The 19,162-nt window shown below is 32.0% G+C and overlaps 1 protein-coding gene, 2 long non-coding RNA genes and 1 pseudogene across 7 annotated transcripts; all 4 read left to right on the plus strand.

The window, feature by feature from the left end:
- The first annotated feature begins 1,631 nt into the window (after positions 1-1,631).
- Positions 1,632-4,347, plus strand: LOC125593027. Of its 5 annotated transcripts, none has more exons than XR_007328924.1 (7): positions 1,632-2,026; positions 2,091-2,421; positions 2,526-2,648; positions 2,967-3,024; positions 3,109-3,378; positions 3,555-3,668; positions 3,865-4,347. It is a non-coding gene; the product is annotated as an uncharacterized LOC125593027 (long non-coding RNA). The 5 variants fall into 5 exon arrangements; XR_007328925.1 differs by having other exon boundaries at positions 1,635-2,026; positions 2,372-2,421; XR_007328922.1 differs by having other exon boundaries at positions 1,636-2,204; positions 2,372-2,421.
- A 2,081-nt stretch (positions 4,348-6,428) lies between these two features.
- On the plus strand, positions 6,429-9,762 carry LOC106413263 (putative F-box protein At5g62660). The gene is given in 2 exon segments (XM_022720216.2): positions 6,429-7,217; positions 7,220-9,762. Coding segments are annotated over 2 exon segments (1,179 nt in total). The 5' UTR covers positions 6,429-6,946; the 3' UTR covers positions 8,128-9,762.
- A 538-nt stretch (positions 9,763-10,300) lies between these two features.
- On the plus strand, positions 10,301-13,421 carry LOC125593364 (annotated as a pseudogene).
- A 3,994-nt stretch (positions 13,422-17,415) lies between these two features.
- Positions 17,416-18,331, plus strand: LOC111209817. The gene is made up of 2 exons (XR_002661210.2): positions 17,416-17,635; positions 18,059-18,331. It is a non-coding gene; the product is annotated as an uncharacterized LOC111209817 (long non-coding RNA).
- Positions 18,332-19,162: the final 831 nt, after the last annotated feature.

Raw genomic sequence — 19,162 nt, forward strand, 5'->3', positions numbered from 1 at the left:
TGGGATGAAGCTGCTCTCGACAAATCTGATAAAACTAAAAAAGGTTAGTAATCAATTTTTGAAAAATCATAGATTATTTTTTTCATTGAATTATTTGTATGCTATACCAAAAATCGTATTTTAGTATTTGTTTTAACTACATATAATAGAATTAACTAAATATAAATTAACTAAACTTAAAATAAAAATAGATTTGTTTTCTGAAATTATTTTAAGAATATATATGTATATATCTAAAATATTAGACTTAGATAGATTTTTCTATCTATCTATTTTGGTTACTTATAATTAATAAATTTGTAAAAATAATTGTATAGTTATCAAAAATAAAACTAATTTTTTAAAATTGTTGATATATAAAATACTAAAGATGTAACGATTAAGTATTTATTTAAGTATAGAATTTTGTTTTTTTTTAAGTTTAGTTATGAAGTTGTATAATTATATTAAAACAAAACAATATTTCGAAATTGATTATCATATTCGAATATATTTATTTTAGTGATGATGTATGAATTATTATCATAATTGGAAAATTTACTAAAAAAACAATATCAACATGAATTGTAATATATGAGTTATTACCTTAACCAAAATTATAAATTAACATTAAATATAATTATATATGTCATATTTAGCGATATAATGTGTCATCAATATTAATAGCCATGTCAATATTACATAATGCCAATATTCTGCTACATAAACCCCAAATCCCCTAACTCCCGTTAATTAGCCAAATTCATAAATATACTTATTCGACAAAACGAAAAACTTTAAAATATTTACTAATCCGACCATGCACAAGCATCCATTCCATATTCCATCGCGATAGGATAACAATGCAACCAACTCCTCAAAAAAAAAAATCAAGCTCTTTTGCAAAAAAAATAAAATAATTTTAACACCTAAAATTTTTTGTTTCCAAACTTCTACAGGGAGCACACATAAAAAGAAAAAGAGGACGTCCACTCGGATCACGCAACAAACCAAAAGGTGTGTCATGACTCCTAAGATATAGTATTTCTTTATTCAAAATCATACCATTTTAAATTATGAATGTATTTCGTAGTCCACCAGATATGCAATCCACCAGCGTTCAAACCAAAGTTTTATGATTGTAAGTTTAAGTGAATTATAATAATATATTCTTTTTTTTTGTAACTGATAAAATAATATATTATTCACAGTATCTTTTCATAACTAATTGAGTTATCAAACTTGATCGCATAGGTGGCTTTGATAAGTGTGACCTTTATGGTGTACAATTCTTTTCAACCTAAAAACATTATTGTTCCTCAATATCTTTCATTCTGCTTGACTGCAACAAAATATTTTCTCATCTGTTTTTCTTCCTTTAAACTAATTTATTATCATCTATTTTCTGACATTTTAATCCATCCCCCTATGTCAAAAACTTATAGAAAATGTCAACTTCCAAACAAAACATAATTGAACTTAGCAAATAATTTCTTAATAATATTAAAAAATGTTACTTAATAATTTCTTCAACCCCATTTTCCGCGCGTAGCGCGGACAAAGACTCTAGTCTATATAATAATAGTATCTCCCCCAAGGCTATCCACCTAGGCAGTTTTAAAGTTTGTGGACCCCACGTTTTTTGGTTTGGTTTGATCACAAGTTTTCGAGTTTTGTTTGATTAGGGTTTTATTGATCTCCTTCTTCGACCCTTCAACGGTCGCGTCTTCGCTGGTTTTAATCTGCAATCAGACGATTTATTTTCTCAATTCTTAACCTCTCTTATGATGTTGTTTCCCAATCAGCCAATTCATTCTAGACTGCGCCGGCCGTGCCGCAGCACCTTAACCACCATAATCTGAAGGTCCAGGCGGTGGTGGAGCTCCGTAAGGCTTCTCCTTTGTCAGCATGTAGTCCCCTGATGTAGCAGGCGCGGAAAGAGAAGAAGGAGGAAGTGCGCCGTGGGGCACCGTACGGCGGATTGTTTCTGCTGAAGGAGTAAGGTGGCGGTTGATTTCCACCACCGTAGCCCGCTGGAAACGAAAAGGTAAACACTTTGCAAAAGAGATCGAAAAAAGAATGAGTTGACAATAAAGGTCTGTTTCTTTTAGTTTCTGATATGTTTTAGGAAAAAGAAACCAAGAAAGAAGCTTTCAGGAATTATTTAGAGTTCGGTGGAGTTAGGGGCTTTTAGGAAGTATTTGTTATTGATTCTCTCACCAAAGGTATTGTTTCTTTTTCTACATTACACCATCACTAAAAGAAACTGCAACCGTTTCTGTATCAAATAGTTTGATCGTTTCCTGACATAATAATTTGATTTATACTCTTTTGTATGTTCTGGAACACAATGTGGGTTTCCAATTTACTTCTGGTTGTTTTGTATGAGCAGAATGACAAGTCTTCCTTCCTGTACTTTGTTTCTAACCAATATGTACCCAGGTGATGATAGCTTTTATAACTTAATCCTAATATGACTTAAGGTCAAAGAGTATAATTTTTTTATGATCTCTAACCATAATATCCTTCTTTCGTTTTGCTTTCAGATTCATTCAGCAAAATCTAGGAGGTCTTTCAGTTTCTGATTACGAGAAGCTTCAAGCTGAGAAGTCTAATCTTCAAATAAAGTATATGAGCTATTTGCTAAACATCAAGAAACGTTGAGAGAGGTATCACGTCCTAACTTGAATATAAAAGTTCCATCATCAAACCATCTGTAGCTGATTAGCAAATCATTCCATGCTTATGTAGTTACTTATAGTGGCTCTACAATACACCATCCATAATCTTAAACATATCGATTCATCCTTGATAAACTGAAACTACTTGGGGCCAGTAATATCGAGTAGCTAACTCTCTCTGTAGCTAAGATTCACAATTGATGTCGTTGTTGTCCTGGTTTCAACTGCGAAGTCACCTTTGATAATTTACATCTTGGTCGCCCTTCTCAACAAGTTTTTGATGCTCATCCATTTTCATGATGCAAGGTATATCCAAAAGTATTCAGACTTCATGTGAATTATTCTTCTGCTTCTTGATGGGAAGGTATTCGATCAACAAACTCTTACATATCCAAATCTCGCTTTGTTTCACTGGCCAACTAATTTTGGCAACTGTTATTGTCAATAGAATTCTGTAATCCACACTTTCATCCCTGCATTCAATGATTTAAAACCAACCAATATGGTCACCTGTCTAAAAAAAAGACCACCCATTCGTCATAGGACGTTTCATGCTTTCCACAACGATCACACTATTTGACAAGTCTTACGGTGAGGGGTTCTGGGGAGGACTCACACTCCACTTGAACATGAGATGTTTTCAAATTCCAGCATGCTCTTGTATCTCCAGTGTCCAGCCAGTGCTGTCAACCCCGGTTCATCGTTGTCATTTCTGGAGGTAAAGATAAAAACTAGGAAACATGATTCCCCCTTTCCATTAAGAGATTTTTTCTACAGAAAAGGGGCAAGCAGCTAAATTATATCTATAGAAGTAATTTTTTTCAATCTCATGATCTCTCATATTTATAATTGATGCTTCTATATTCTAAATAACGTCTTTACACCACGCTGCAGAAGTTCTGCCAAGATATTTCAGCTCAGGATGGGTATTTGCTCAGTTTCATGAACCAGAAGTCGCCCAGTTCTTTGCAACATTTGGCGCTAACCTCACAATTGCATGGATGGAAGGTATATTCTTTCATAACATTAAGTTATGAATATTAATAGCTCATGCAGAAACTTGATCGTACACTGATTCTTTTCGAAATCTGTAATAGCTCAGGAAGGTATATTCTTTTCGAAATCTGTAAGCTATGAATATTTGGCTCAAACATGGTCGTACACTGATTCTTTTCATCCCATGTTTTCCTTTTCACCTTCTTAGACAATAGGAGCTCGGTAAAGCTTCCATGAAGCGGAGAGAGCTTGAATGGTCTGAAGTAAAAAGCAGTCTTGCTCAGTAATTAACGGCTTCACAGATCCCATGTTCTTTGGATGTGAGTGACAATGGACGATTGGAGAAAAAGACAAGCATCTGGGCGGAGCAGCGAGGGCAATTAGCGTCACCTCTGCTGTACTATAATTATCACCTCCGCAGACGCCCTGGAGTCATAAATACGACGAGAGAAGGAGGAGAACACGAAAGGGGTTACGGTGTTGGAAGGTCAAGCTAAATTTAGTTGTTACCTATCACTATCAGTGTCCACCACCGATGCAATGGCCAATCGAATCTCAAGTTCATTTTAAGGAAATGGTCTCAGTCATAAGACTGTTATGAACAATCGATTTCAAAATATCAACATAAACTTAGGATAATAAATTTCTCTCGAATGCATTATTTTTTAATCAAAATTTGATCCTTTTCAAATAAGATGAGTCAAACCATATATGCAACTCATACTATTAAGCTCACAAACAGAAAAGAAGGAAAATAAACACAAACTACCTTCCTCATATATTTTAGTTTTATATAATGAAAACCTATTTTATAGTTACTTAAATTCCATATAGTAAAAAAAGGCGAATATTCATATATGCTAATAAATGAAGTACGAAAATAATAAAAATATTCAGTGAAAATTAGCCAAACAAAAAAATATTCTAAATTTAATGGGTTATTTCTGTCATACCTTGCTCTTGGTGGTCCTTCCTGGCTGCATGATCTTATCCGTCAAGAGAGTACATTTTAAGCTCTTCAGTCTTTCCCTTAAGATTGAGTTTTAGTATGTAGTCTCTTGCTTTGTTTTTGTTCCTTTGCCCTACTGATGTAATCAGTTGTTTCAGACGTTTTTAAAAAAAATTAAATTAAAATACAATGTAGAATAAAAATGCATATACACATAAAATTGAGCGGTTCAACAAAAGTTATATGAATTGACAACTAAAAGGGTAGTTTTTTTTTTGACAATACCATTAACATCATACAAAGTTTCATAAGGATGAACAAACTAATCTCCATACATGAAAGCATCATTCAACTTAGTATTTAACACTAAATAAAAGTCTTAACAACAAACAACAATAAAAAAAAAACAGTTAATGTCCAATTGTTATACTATGACAAACTATAAACAAATTATATAGTCCAGGAATGATTTAAGAAATTTTGGTATTCAAACAAAATAAATAAATTTCAAAATTGATAGGAATCAATAAAAAAATGTAATTGTGTTTGGCATATTATGTTTGTGGTTAATGTTGCAGTTGGAGTAAAGAGCTTGCATTCAATTCGAAAGATGATGCAACAAGACGACCACACAATACTTGTGGATCTTTCTCCGGTAAAAGAAAAATATAAAAGTCAATAACCCCGCGCTTTCGCGGAGACTCCTTCCCTGTATAAAAAACAGATCACTATCTATTTAAGAAATCTAAACAATAAAATTATTAAGTTACACAACATACAACACTAAAATTTAAATCATATATTTAAAACGTAAGATAATATCAAAATTTACAAAAAAATATTCGCACGGACGTGCGGCTTCAAACTCTAGTTGCTATTAAATTTAATATGTAGCATTTAAATTCAGTAGACAATTTAATTATATGCTTTTACCATGTTCGATACGACATGGAATAAGAGAAGTAATTGCTAATAGTGAACGAACATTTGAAAATAAAGTTAAGGTGTGGGAAGCTCACAGTTATAACATAAGACATTGGTCCAAACAGCATCAGTAGTTTTTTTTATCTACACACATTGAGAAACCAACAAAGAATTTGGTATGGACTAATCACAAGTTTTCTGGGGTTTTAGGAATTATCAATGAAAGATTTGACAACTTTTTATTGATTTTAGTTATGAGAAAGAGGGAAGTGCCTTATATAAGAAAAATTGTGGCCCCAATGATATCTACTTTTGAAAGATTATGGAAATTTACTTTTACTATGTCGTTTTTTGCTATTTTAATTTTAGGGATTAAGAAAAAATAAATATCAAAATAACAGTGTTTTTTTTGTTAATATTACTATTTTTCTTTTGATTTTCTATTTTACTATAATAGTTAGCATTTTTAAGTAAGTTGTAAAATGTTACTATTTATTTTGTTAGTTTAAATAGATTTTTTGGTTTTATTTTATAGTAATGTTTTATTTTGTGTTTGTTATTTTAACTATTTCAATATTAATTTACCATTTTATTTTGGTATAAAATGTATTTTGAATTTTATTATACTTAAGAAGATATATTCTTTTGTTAATATTACTATTTTTTTTTTAATATAATAGTTTTTTTTTTTTTTTTGTTTAACCTGGGCGTATCCCAGGCCGAGGTCCAGACTAATCCCCAATGGGAGGTGCGGCCCACGGATGGACCATCTCTCCGGGTTTTCAAATGGGACCTAAAGCATAGGCCCATATCCGCGTGGCCCGGCGTAGGGGTAAATCTGAGGGGGAGGTTCGAACTCGCGGCCCTTAGGACCATTGCGAGCCGCCTCACACCACTCGACCACCAACGTCGGGTTAAATAATATAATAGTTAGTATTTTTTAAGTAAATTGTCAATGTTAATATTTATTTTGTTAGTTTAAGTTATATATATGTAGTATTAATTTCGTTCTTTTATATATTTTGGAAAGATTAACATTCTAAAAAATAATAAAAGATTTGTCATAGTTTGATTAGAGGTTTTAAATTTTATGCGGACACCTTTAATAGGTTATACCCTCAATTTTCCATAAACCGAGAAATCGGCGTTGCGGAATTTATCACACATGGTTAATTGGGATTTTTAAAACCTTAAACCGGATTCTGCTTTGTGGTTATAAAGTTTAACGTGAGCCCATCAACCCAATAAGCACAGCTAAAATTTATGTTTAATTATAGCATTAACCCTAGCGGTAAAAAAAAATAGAAAAATTCCAATTCTACCAAGATCTTCAAACCCTAGCTGGCGAACCTTGTCTCTGTTTTTGTCTTTCCTACTTATATATCTGAAAAATAGCCCCTGTGAATTAGACATAGCTATGGTTAATTATCTGTTGAGAAGAAGATACGTGGCTCCAGAGATTTCTTTTGATCTCATGATCGAAATCCTGAGTAGATTGCCTGCTAAATCGCTTATGAGGTTCAAGTGTGTCTCAAAGCTATGGTGTTGTCTGATCCGCTCTTGATATTTTAGCAACCTTTATCTCATGGTCTCATCATCGCAACCGCGACCACTTGGTCTATACATGAGTTTGTATATGAGTTTGGATTTGGTGAGACACTACATGTGTGATTCAATGGAGATGTATGAACTGCTATATCATTAAGGTTAATGTCGTCTAGTAGTAGTGCTGAATCATCATTAGAACCAGATTTGACTTTCCCAGGGATGGGAGGATACAGGATGGTGTCTCTTCGCGGTTTGATTGTATTCACTATTTGCAGAAAAGCATGTATCTATAATCCCGCCACTAGACAGAGTTTAACCTTACCCACCTTCAAATCTAACCTCTTTGCGCAACAAGAACCTTATAAGCATGTCCACTACTTTTTCGGACACGATCCTGTTCTTGATCAATACAAAATAGTCTGTAGTGTTATGATAGCCTCGTCATTCTCTGAGATGCTATTCTCCGAGTTTTGGGTCTTCGTATTGGAACCCGGAGGTTTTTGGAAAAGAACCGAGTATGATGCTCAAGCTCACCTTCCTACAAGACAAGGACTCTGCATCAATGGAGTTATATATTATCTGGCTTTCAATCATACACGTCGCTATCACGTTTATTGTTTTGACGTTAGGTCTGAAGATATCCGTGTGATCCAAGCACCCCATGCAGTGCCTCAGTTTTGTACTTCCTTTGGTTTCATAGAGCATGGTGGAAAACCAGCAATCTTTGACTATTCACGTATTACAGAAACGGGTGTCTCGGAGTTGTGGGTGTTGGAGGTGGATGGTGGAATATGGTCGAGAAAATCTCTGGTTTTGAAGCTTTGTCAGAAGCATTTAGTGGATGACATTGACCATAATAAGAAGTTGATTGTTCATGGTACGGGTGAGAACAATGAGGTTATCTTGGCGTTGACTTGTCCTTGTTACCTTCTCTATTACGATCTGATGAAGAATGATGTGAGGAAGGTTAATATCAATAGAGTGACAACGCCGCATGTGTGTATCAAGGTTCTGGATAAGTGTGAAAGCATCATGCACTTGGAAATTTGAATAAAGTTTCTTCTATATCATTATCTAATTGTGTTTGTCTATGATAATACAGTTGAACTATTTTTTTAATAATATTTTTTATTTTATTTGTTTTGCAAACAAACAAAACAATAGTTGAATCTCTGCTTTTTTTATTGTTTAATATCATAAAAAAAGATTGGAATATGGGTGGATTTTTGAAGCTTTGATGCTGATGATCCATTAGCTGTATATAATGCGGTTTTTTTAGGTATCAAATCCTGGTTTGAGTACATGTGAGGCTCCTACTGTTGTCAGGAGACTGCTAGCTCTCAACACACACATGAGCTTACAAGTTACATCCATGAATTCATATTTTTATTTGTCTCATGTGAATTCCCTAAAACAAACATTTCATTTGTTGTTATTGATCCGCAGATCCCTGCCTCGTTTCGAGTCAGAAGAGAATCAGCAGTTGTAACCAACCAAAGCCAAAGAAAACTTCAGTAGCCACGAGCTTGAGTCTTACACCATGAGCTATGGCTTATGCTGCACCTGTGAAGGTTGAGCCAGCCAAGACATCTGCAGCTTCAAAGCCACAGAGTATTGTTGATTCTTACACAGCCTCCTTAGAGGATATGACAGCTCAAGGAGCACTTGACGGGTAATCTTTGGGACTTATGGCCTTAAAAACAAAGTTATTTTTGTGTGTAATGCTATATGCCTATATCAAACTAAATGGGAGATTTTGATTATGACTTTAGTGGAAGAATTCAAGTAGGACTATGAATATTAAGTAATAAAGTTATTTTTAGTCAAATTTGTGGATTGTTCAAGAATGATTTCTGATTTCGATCCCAAATATTTTTCTGGTTATCGCCTAATAATTTTTTTCCTTGAGAAATTTGGTAACTTGTTTTAGCTGTATATTATGACATATGTAATATTCATATTGATTACTACATTTCATTTATTGTCTTGCCAAAATAGTATGAAAGATAAGTTGTACAGATAAATTCATATGCGAAATAAATTTACGAATTTTAAAATATTTACATGAACGGTTGAATATTCTATAAATCTCTAATATAATTTTCGTACACTAATTATCAGGAGAATGTGATATTTTGTGTTATTTTGCATTTTAATATGAAACATATTTTATTTAGTTTTATGAAAAATAATCAATAAACCGCATCTTAACTTATCTAAAACATATGCAATTGTAGTAAACAATTTTATGAATGATTATATATTTATATGACAGCGTATGAGTAAAAATGATAATAATAGATGTATATGCACGTAAAATATATATTCATTGACATTTATTCAGAAACCATGATGCAAACCATAAATAAAACACTCACAACTATCATATTAATATATCTAATACAAAACAGTACTCACCTATTTTTAAGTGATTTTTTACATTTTTAACTAATTTAAACCACTTTATTTATTGTTTTTCCTAAATAATTCGATTATATTTATTACAAAATACAAAATAGAACTTATCTATTTTAAGTATTTTTATAACATCTTTTACATTTATTTTTTCATTTTTTCTAATTACTTTATTAATTATATTTACCATAATAATTAGACAATATTATTTTACGTATTAACCAAAATAATTTCGTAGGTTTGAATGAAATTGATTCATTCATAACAAGAATTTAACTGGTTAATAATTTTATTATTTGTTTATAAAATCAGTTATACGTGGGCATCCATCCAAGTATCCGTTCCGGATCGTTTTTTGAATATCGGATTTTTGGGTTTAAAATTAAACTTTGTTCGAATATTATAAATTTTCGGATGGGGTTTGGACTCGGATCCTTCCGAGTCCGAATAGGTTTGTAAAAACTTAAAAATATCCAAATAGCTTATGTGTTTAGAAATTTCATTAAATAATTTAGAAAAATATAACATTAGCTATAGTATTAGTTAAACAAAAATAGGTCTAAACATTGGAAAGGAGAAGTTATGTAGAAACACCTTTACATTGGAAAAAAATGTTTTTGCAACCAAAATCAAATATTAGATACTGCTATTAACAAATCGACAAATTTAAGATATACTCTCTAACTAAAAAAAGAAGCACTAACAGATTCCAAATCTCCGAAAAATACACCTGTATTACCTCATGATTTTTCCTAATATATAAATTTATTTTAAGCTAAAACCTTTCACTAATAACAACCTATAAACATCTTTTAATTATTAAGACAACAACGACCACCCAAAGACACATAGAAAAGAAATTCACCGACTGTAAAGAAAAACAACACACAACAATCAATCAAAGAAAGCAGACACATCTTCGAGATCAAACAAAACCAATCTCATTCATCGTCGCCTTCTCAACATGGCCGGAAGGGCAGCAATGCTCGTTAACCTCGGGACGGTTGTAATGACCGTTTTGACCCTGGCTAGTTTTGTCGAAGGCTTCGGTGTGAATTGGGGTAATATCGCATCACATCCGCTGAATCCTGATATTGTTGTTAGGATGCTTAAGGAGAACAAGATCAATAAAGTGAAGCTTTTTGACGCTGATTCATGGACGATGAATGCTTTGGCCGGTTCGGGCATGGAGGTTATGGTCGGAATCCCTAATAACCTTCTTGAAACTCTAGCTGATGATTACGGTAATGCTAAAGATTGGGTCAAAGAAAATATCACTGCTTACATGCGCAAGGATGGCGTCAACATCAAGTAACTTTACTAACATATTTTAAAATTCATTAGACGTTAATCCGATGTTGGGATCAGTCTTGTTTCAGTTAGATATATGTCTAGACAACAACTTAAACCAATTAATTAATCCTTTTTTATCTGATTGATTTAAATACCGGATTTGAGATCATCCGTTTTTAGGTGATAGATGGCTTCTGCGACGTTTATATCCTAACTTTTATTTTGTTTAAAACAAGTAGATAAATTGTTGTAAACAAAAGCCATGAAGAAAACAAAAACACTCGAATAGAAAATAAATAAATACTTGTACCAGAGTTTGTATATTAATTATGTGGATATAATATTTATAATTTCTTGGATAAATATTCATATAGCCTCAAAATCAGATATATATTTTTATGAGTTTTTTTTATATACTAATGATTATTTTTTCTAATCTTAAAAGACATAAATATGTTTCGGACTAATTCATTCACATGATTGCCATGCTATATAGGTACGTGGCTGTGGGAAACGAGCCGTTCTTGTCAGCATACAATGGATCGTACTTAAAAACAACGTTTCCAGCTTTAAAGAACATTCACAGAGCGTTAAAAGAGGCCGGACATACCGATGTAATGAAAGCCACGATCCCACAAAACGCTGAAGTTTACCAATCAGCTAACGACAAGCCATCAGAAGGCGATTTCCGCAGCGATGTTAAGCAAATAATGCTCGACATCGTCAAGTTCTTCCATGATAATGATTTGCCTTTCACCGTCAACATTTACCCTTTCCTTAGTCTTTATCTGAACCAACATTTTCCCGTCGAATATGCGTTTTTCGATGGTAATGGTCAGACCATTCCTGATAACGGAAAGAATTACGATAACGTGTTTGATGCGAATTACGACACGCTGGTTTACGCGTTGAATAAAGCTGGGATTAAAGATATGAAGATTATCGTTGGAGAGGTAACTTGATAAGCAAGTTATTGATTATTAGATAGGTGTATTAAGAATATTGAGAGCGTTTATTGAATTTGCTTATTTATTTTCTTTTATGTATAGGTTGGATGGCCAACGGATGGTCATAAATATGCGACGCCGAAGCTAGCAGAGAAGTTCTATGCAGGACTTATGAAAAGACTTGCTAAGGACGTTGGGACTCCACTGAGACCTGAGAAATTAGAAGTTTATCTCTTTGGTTTACTCGACGAAGACATGAAGAGTATTCTTCCTGGACCATTCGAAAGACATTGGGGAATCTTCAGGTAATAGCTATTCAAACGTATATATATCGAGTTTCTTAATTTTTTCTTAACTGATTTCGTCACGCTCTAATAGTCTAATAGCATGCATGCGTTACAAATCATTACGGCAATCATTTATCAAAAGATTCAAAACCAATTCTAGCATCTAGAGTATTTTTGCAGAAACTTTTTAGTGTTTGATGTGTTTCCTTGTTCTGTTATTTCACTATTTCGATGTTCTATTATTCCACTCATCACATTATCATCATTACCAGTAAACTACTATTTTATAACCACTTATGTTATACTATGCTTAAACTATTACAACAAAAAAAATTATACCATGCATGTATTAAGATATAATGAGGAAAAATAAAACATCATCCATTGAGTTCTCGTTATATTCAATATATTTTCAACAGATACGATGGAACACCGAAGTTTATGTTAGATTTCACGGGACAAGGACGCAAGATCGTACCCGTGGCAGAAAAAGGTGTGCAATACTTAGATAAGCAATGCTGCAATGGTGCGTTGTAAACAAAGACACGATCAATCTAGATGAAGTTGGTCCGGACCTAGACTATGCGTGTTACCATGGTGACTGCACCGCGATGCTTTACGGGTCCACATGTAGTAACCTCGACAAAATCCAAAACATATCATACGCATTTAACATGTTTTTCCAGATTCAGGGCCAAGACGTTAGGGCTTGCGATTTCAGAGGATCTGCTATGATTACTAAGAACAATGCATCCGTCGGAAGTTGCTTGTTCCCTATTCAGATCGTCAGTGGAAGTGGTGATTTCAGGATCAGCTATGTGTTCGGAAGATTCATTGTCGCTGGACTTATTCTTCTTGGATTAGTCACAGCTATATAATTTGTTTGCTTGTTTTTTCACAGTTTTGGGATACTTACTATATTCGGTTAATTGTTATATGTTTGTTTGATAACATTTGAGTTAGTACTCCTATATGTTTAATAGATTGACATAATCAAATCATATCTCGTTTATTGTTATTTTTCGTTTGAGTTTTTTTAATAGTTTTTTTCGTTTGAAGGTAGTATGAATCAGATAAAAGTTCTAATTAAAGTTAGTATGAATCGTAGTACAAAATTAGAAATAATACAAAAATTAACAGAAAAGCTAGGTTGGATTCTTTGTTTGAGATGGGGTATCGATTCCATATAGGACTTCTCTTGAAAAAATCCAAGGTTGGATCATCGTATATCTTGGATTGTAAACACTTAACATGTGTTACTGAAAAAAAAACAAATATAACCATTTGATATATTAGGTTTAATAGCTGGTTGTGGCTAATCTGATAACCATATGTTTCAACATTTGTTAATAAGAATTCTAGTATTAAAATAATTATTGGTTTCATAAGAATCGATATTTTATATATTTATTGAGAATTATGATGTGTTTTCTAATGCACTTCTATATGATATTTTATTTTTGATTAGCATCGCATAGTATATACACAAATAAGAAAGTAAATTACAAAAACATTTAATAATTTATTTTGTGTAGAAATTTTCAAATCTATTATAAAACCGACGAAAAAATCATAGATTGTAAGCGCTAACTTTAAAACAAATGTTTCGGTTTAATAAAAATCAAACTTTGGAACTTTCTTCCAAATTAGATTTCAAGGAATATAAGTATCACTGTTATATAATAAAATATAGTACTTTTAGCATAAAGAAAGATGCACTTATTTTTTCTAATAGGGTCGGCGTTCATGAATATACACCTCTATCACTTTCACTCTTTTTTTTTGCCGGCCTCCATCGCTTTCAAAATTAAAAGCAATACAAAAAAAATTAACATATGTAATTTCATTTGAACCTCACACTGGCACATTCCTTCACTCTTGACCAGCCGCCCGCCTGTTTCAGTCCTTCCTTGACAATATAGGATTTTTTTTCCTCTGCTTAAACTTACACATGACTCATAGTTTCTAAAGACCATCCTATTTCAGTTAAAGAAAACCCTACATATTACTAGATGATTTCAATATTCTTAACCATTTGCATGTAATCTTTATACGATATTACATCACATGAATTTATAACAAAGCCATATCACATAATAAAAAGCCACATCACATGTTTTCTGTTAATATTTATGTTTTAACACAATAAAAGCAACTACTATATTGTGGTTAAAAACAATTAATAGTGGCACCAGGAAATTTCACCTTACCTTCAAGACAAGATTAAAGACCAATTTGAATCGTTGACTTAGGAAATTTTGGTCACTGTGGGTCAGTGAGTGTAATAATATATCCTCGATACCTTGCTTAGCTATGAGCCATAACTTTTGTAAGGAAACACAACGAATCATAAGAAAACAGATGTAATCTTTTGTCAGCCATGTCCATAAGAAACACGTTTCCTATCAAAAATGGACAGGAACTGTTTGATTTTTAAGTTTTTAATTTTTTGAAACATATTGATGTATTTAATTATGGTACAATCAGTCTATAGGTAACCATTCTTTTACATTTGCATAAATAGATTGGACCGGATAGCCAAAATTTTTGCTTAAAAAAATTTTTAAACCAAAGTTAGGCCAGACACTCAAACTTAAGCTTTATCACAGTATCTCTAAAAAACATAGTTACATTTTCAGAATCCACGTTACCGAACACTAACTATGACGTCCGTGGACCTTATGCTCGTACGGGGACCTCAAGCTCTATATCCAAAACTCATTACTTAAACCGAAGCTTACTTTTCACCACCATGGATAGTCTCTCCATACGTCATTAGAATGACGTCATCTTCCTCTTCTTTCACACGTGGTGCTGAAGCACCTTTCTAGTAACCACGCTGAAATTGCTTGTAAATGTTTATTAATCTTATCTCTTAATTATCTTTCCTTACAACATAAAAATAAAAACTTTCGTAATATATTTGTAAGTTTATCAGTGAAAGATGCTGAGACGAAGGACCCGCCGAGTCATCGAGTTGCATTTAGTACGAGATCAAAGATTGATGTGATGGATGATGGTTATAAATGGAGGAAGTATGGGAAGAAATCTGTCAAGAACAACATTAACAAGAGGTAATTAATTAATAAAATAGTTTAATTGCTCATTTCATCTCATTAAGTTGTTGATTTATAATATTTTATTTAGTTGTTTTTAGAAATTAACATGTGGTTGATTGAACATTTTCTATCATCATCTTATAAATCTAGTGTTATAGAATGATGACTAATTAATTAGATCACATAGTGTGTGATTTGAATACTGTTTAATGGTCTTTTATTCAGGTCCGTCTCAAGTATTGTATGGGCCCTGCTTATATTATCTACCAACCCACTTCACTTGTATCAAACTACATATCACACATATGCATATATATTTTTGTATGTTTTTGTTTTTATACAGACATACCTTTGTAACTGATTAGTGATAAACTGACTAAAATCCATGGGTCATTCATCATCTAGATCTTATTTTGGCTCATGTATCATAGATAAAAGCACAAAAAACAAATCGCCCACATGTGTATATTCAATACATATATGGAGATCAGTCTGGATTTTTTTTATTTATAAAAGTAACTAAGCTAATTAAGGGTGAATGAATGGTGTGAATATGTATATAGGAATTATTACAAATGCTCAAGTGAAGGTTGCATGGTGAAGAATATGTATATAGGAATTATTACAAACTAGATAAGGCCCGTGCGTTGCAACGGGTTTGTTTGATGTTTTAATAAAAACATAAAAATAATAAATCATTTTATTATAGATTGAGGATTTTTTTTTTTGTTTGCATAAGCTGTGAGATATTTATTTTAATTACAAACTCATTTACACACATAAATCCCTATTAGTATTTGTATTTATAATCATGGTGCATAGGTAAATTGTTATCAACTTTGTATTTAAGGTTAGAGAAAACACTCATACCTAAAAATTTAAACCAAACTCAACCAAAGTAAAAATTAAAATGAAAAAATTGAAAGCTAAATAAGGTCAATCTAGTTAGTGACAATATTATACGGGAAATTACCAAAAATACCACATTCTTAATACCACTTTTGTTCTCACTTTTAAAAAGAAAAAAAAAACACTTATAATCCTAAGGTTAACTAATCTAGACTAAGGGTTTGAGGGTGGGGGGGGTAGGTAGGTTTTAGGAATATGAAATTTAAGATTCTAATAAATATATAAATAAATAATTAATTTGTTTAAATTTTTTTGTGTTAACTAAATATAGTTAACTCATAGAAGTTAACATAAATATATATATGTTAACTAATACCGAGATTCATAAACTTCATTATTCATTTAAGAATTTTCAATCATATGGCCAAGATTAACCGAGCAACCATTATCATAGCTGAAACTAATAGAAATAATAAAAATTAGTATATTAAATTTTCTTCAACTAATTAGAGTTAACTAATAAAATAAACATCCAAATCTTTTTATTAGAATTTAGTTCAGAAGATGCTGATTCAAAAATTACACTTTGATATCTCTTGCTAAAAGACTTTCATGATAATAACAATACTATCACATTTCACAGCGCGATATATATCTTCAAATAGTTATACTTGTCCGGCTCACAATGTTGCTTTTATTTCAATTTCAATTTCACTATATAGAATAGAGTTTTGTAGAAAAAAAGGAAAAAAAACTGAAATTGCTTAATGAAATTGGATTAATAATTCATAGAGAAAAAATGCTACAGTTATTTATAGAAAAATATCTCTTTAACAATTAAGTTAGAGTAATTATTTGAACATCGGTTTTTTCATATTATTGATATACTAATTACACATCTGTAACAAAAAAGGTTATATATATATATATATATATATGTATATAAATGCATGAATGTTATCATCAAATAATAATTTCTTGTATCTTTAAGTTGAGCAAAATCTTTGTAGTTGAAATCAATTTTTTTTCACAGAGTATTTGAGGTAATGGTTGTTTCACACATATGCAGTTGTTGTTCTCTCAATCACTCTTATCTGAAATTTATGATCGGAGACTTTATAGTTCTTACTGTAATCCTTTCAGTTCCAAAAAAAAGAATAATTGTAATCTTTTTTGGATTATGATTTCTTAAACATAAAATTTACTATTTTAATAAGAAAGTTTATTATTATTTGGAAATATTTGAAATACTTGTTTTACATTTTTTGTTTAGATTTGAAGAAAAAAGAAAACTACAATTAAACAGTCTTTAACAATTTTATTTTGTAAAAGATTTTATAAAAGGATAATTACTATCAAACAAATTTTACAATTATATTTATTTATGATTTTAGAAAACGAAAATTAGTATTAAGTAAATTATTATACTTTTTTTTGTTTAAGAATTGTAAAAAGGAAAAAAAAATTAGAAAAAGGAATTATTGTCATATCGAACTCGATCGGTTTCTAATCTCGATTTTGATCTTAGATTATCACTCTAGCTTGATCTCGATCTATTTCATAGTTAATGGATGGTTGTGTTCGTCTTTGTATGTAGTGAACCCGGATCGTTTTCCTTCAATTGGAGGAAGAAGATCGCACCACCAAGGAGCTGTTGGTGGTTATTCTCCTCCTCTTCGCCGGAATGTCACCGTGCTTCCAGATAAAGGTATATCTCCAATCTTTTGAAAACTATCTTTTAGATCTGAAGAATTTGTACTAGTCTGGTTAAATTATCTCTAGAGTATCCCGGTTGGTGTCATATATATTCTTAGATCTGACATTTAGATCATCTCTGAGCTGAGCTAGTTCAATTTCATATTCTCTTCGTATGCAGTGACGATCATGGATCGTTTCCCATCTCCATTATTTAGTAGTCTGGTTAAATGATATGTTATAGTATCTCGATTGGTTTCATATATACTCTTATACTCTTAGATCTGACATTTATATAATCTCTGAGCGAGCTCATCTCGATCAGTATCATTTTTAATGATTCGAGTTCTCCTCTGTACGTCTTCTTCTTTTTGATTCATTTCTTATTCGTTTTGAACAATTGTATTGATTAAATTGTTGTTTCTTCTCTTTGTAGGAAACCTGAAAGATGCTTCTTGGGAAACTTGAGATTCTTCGTATGGAACACGTTTTACTCTGCTTGCATATTTTTTGCTGAACGTTATAAGAGCATGATTAACCCATAACTCCATTTGGGTCTCTTATTCATTATTTTAGTAATTAAAACTAATTAAGAATCTTAGTTAAGAGCTGCCTTGATTTTGGATCTCCAATGGTAAACTCTTATTTTGGGGTTCTTAAAAAAAAAAAACTTTGTGTATTAAACACCATTAAGCACATTCTTATCTTACTCGTGAGATAATAGCAGTTCCAGAGTAACCAAGTTTTGAGATGCTACACGACCAGAAACTATGATCATAGCCATCACTAAGAGCTTTTTTAACTTCCTCAACATCCTTCACCTAACATTAGTGTAATAGATGTATTTAGTACACAAGAATTTAATCCTTTTAAACATAAGAAAGGCTAATGTTATGTAATGACCTAGATCTTTGCCTCGTGAAAGCACAACACATCAAAGTTTTCTCTTTGCGCAAGTTGCAGAGGATAGAAGCTCTCTAGCTTCAACAATGCTCTCAATCCATTAACATTCCAAGTCATAATCTTTACAGACTTGGTACCCTCTGGGGAGAGGAGGAGGTCTCATTGTCATTGGGTTATAAGCTTTATAGTCTTCCTCAGGCTTCTTATGGGCAAGTATCGTCCATGGTTCACTTTGAATTGAGGATTTGAATTGAGGATGATATGATTTAATCGGTTCTGAGGACTTTGCTAGATACGGTCAATGACGCTTCTTCCTCTTTTAACCGAAGCTTCTGCTTACCTAAGAAGATAAAGCAACACATAGTGTTTCATAATACTCTATGTAGATTGCCAGTATATAGTACAAAGTGTTTACTTTTTCTGTAACACATGACAAACCTGTTTTGGCTAATGACTTTTGTTCACTAGTTTTTGAAGAAACTTTGGCATTCAATTTTTTCTGAGTAGACTGTTTTACTCTTTTTTCTCCATGGTCATTGCCATAAGCATCAGAGCTAATGCAGTCATCTTCTGTAGACTCTTCCTTGCTTCTGATCTTTCTTTTGATGGTCACACTTTCTGAGCGAGTGGATGAAGT

This window comes from Brassica napus, chromosome C9 (assembly GCF_020379485.1).
Source record: "Brassica napus cultivar Da-Ae chromosome C9, Da-Ae, whole genome shotgun sequence".
NCBI classification, from domain to species: Eukaryota; Viridiplantae; Streptophyta; class Magnoliopsida; order Brassicales; family Brassicaceae; genus Brassica; species Brassica napus.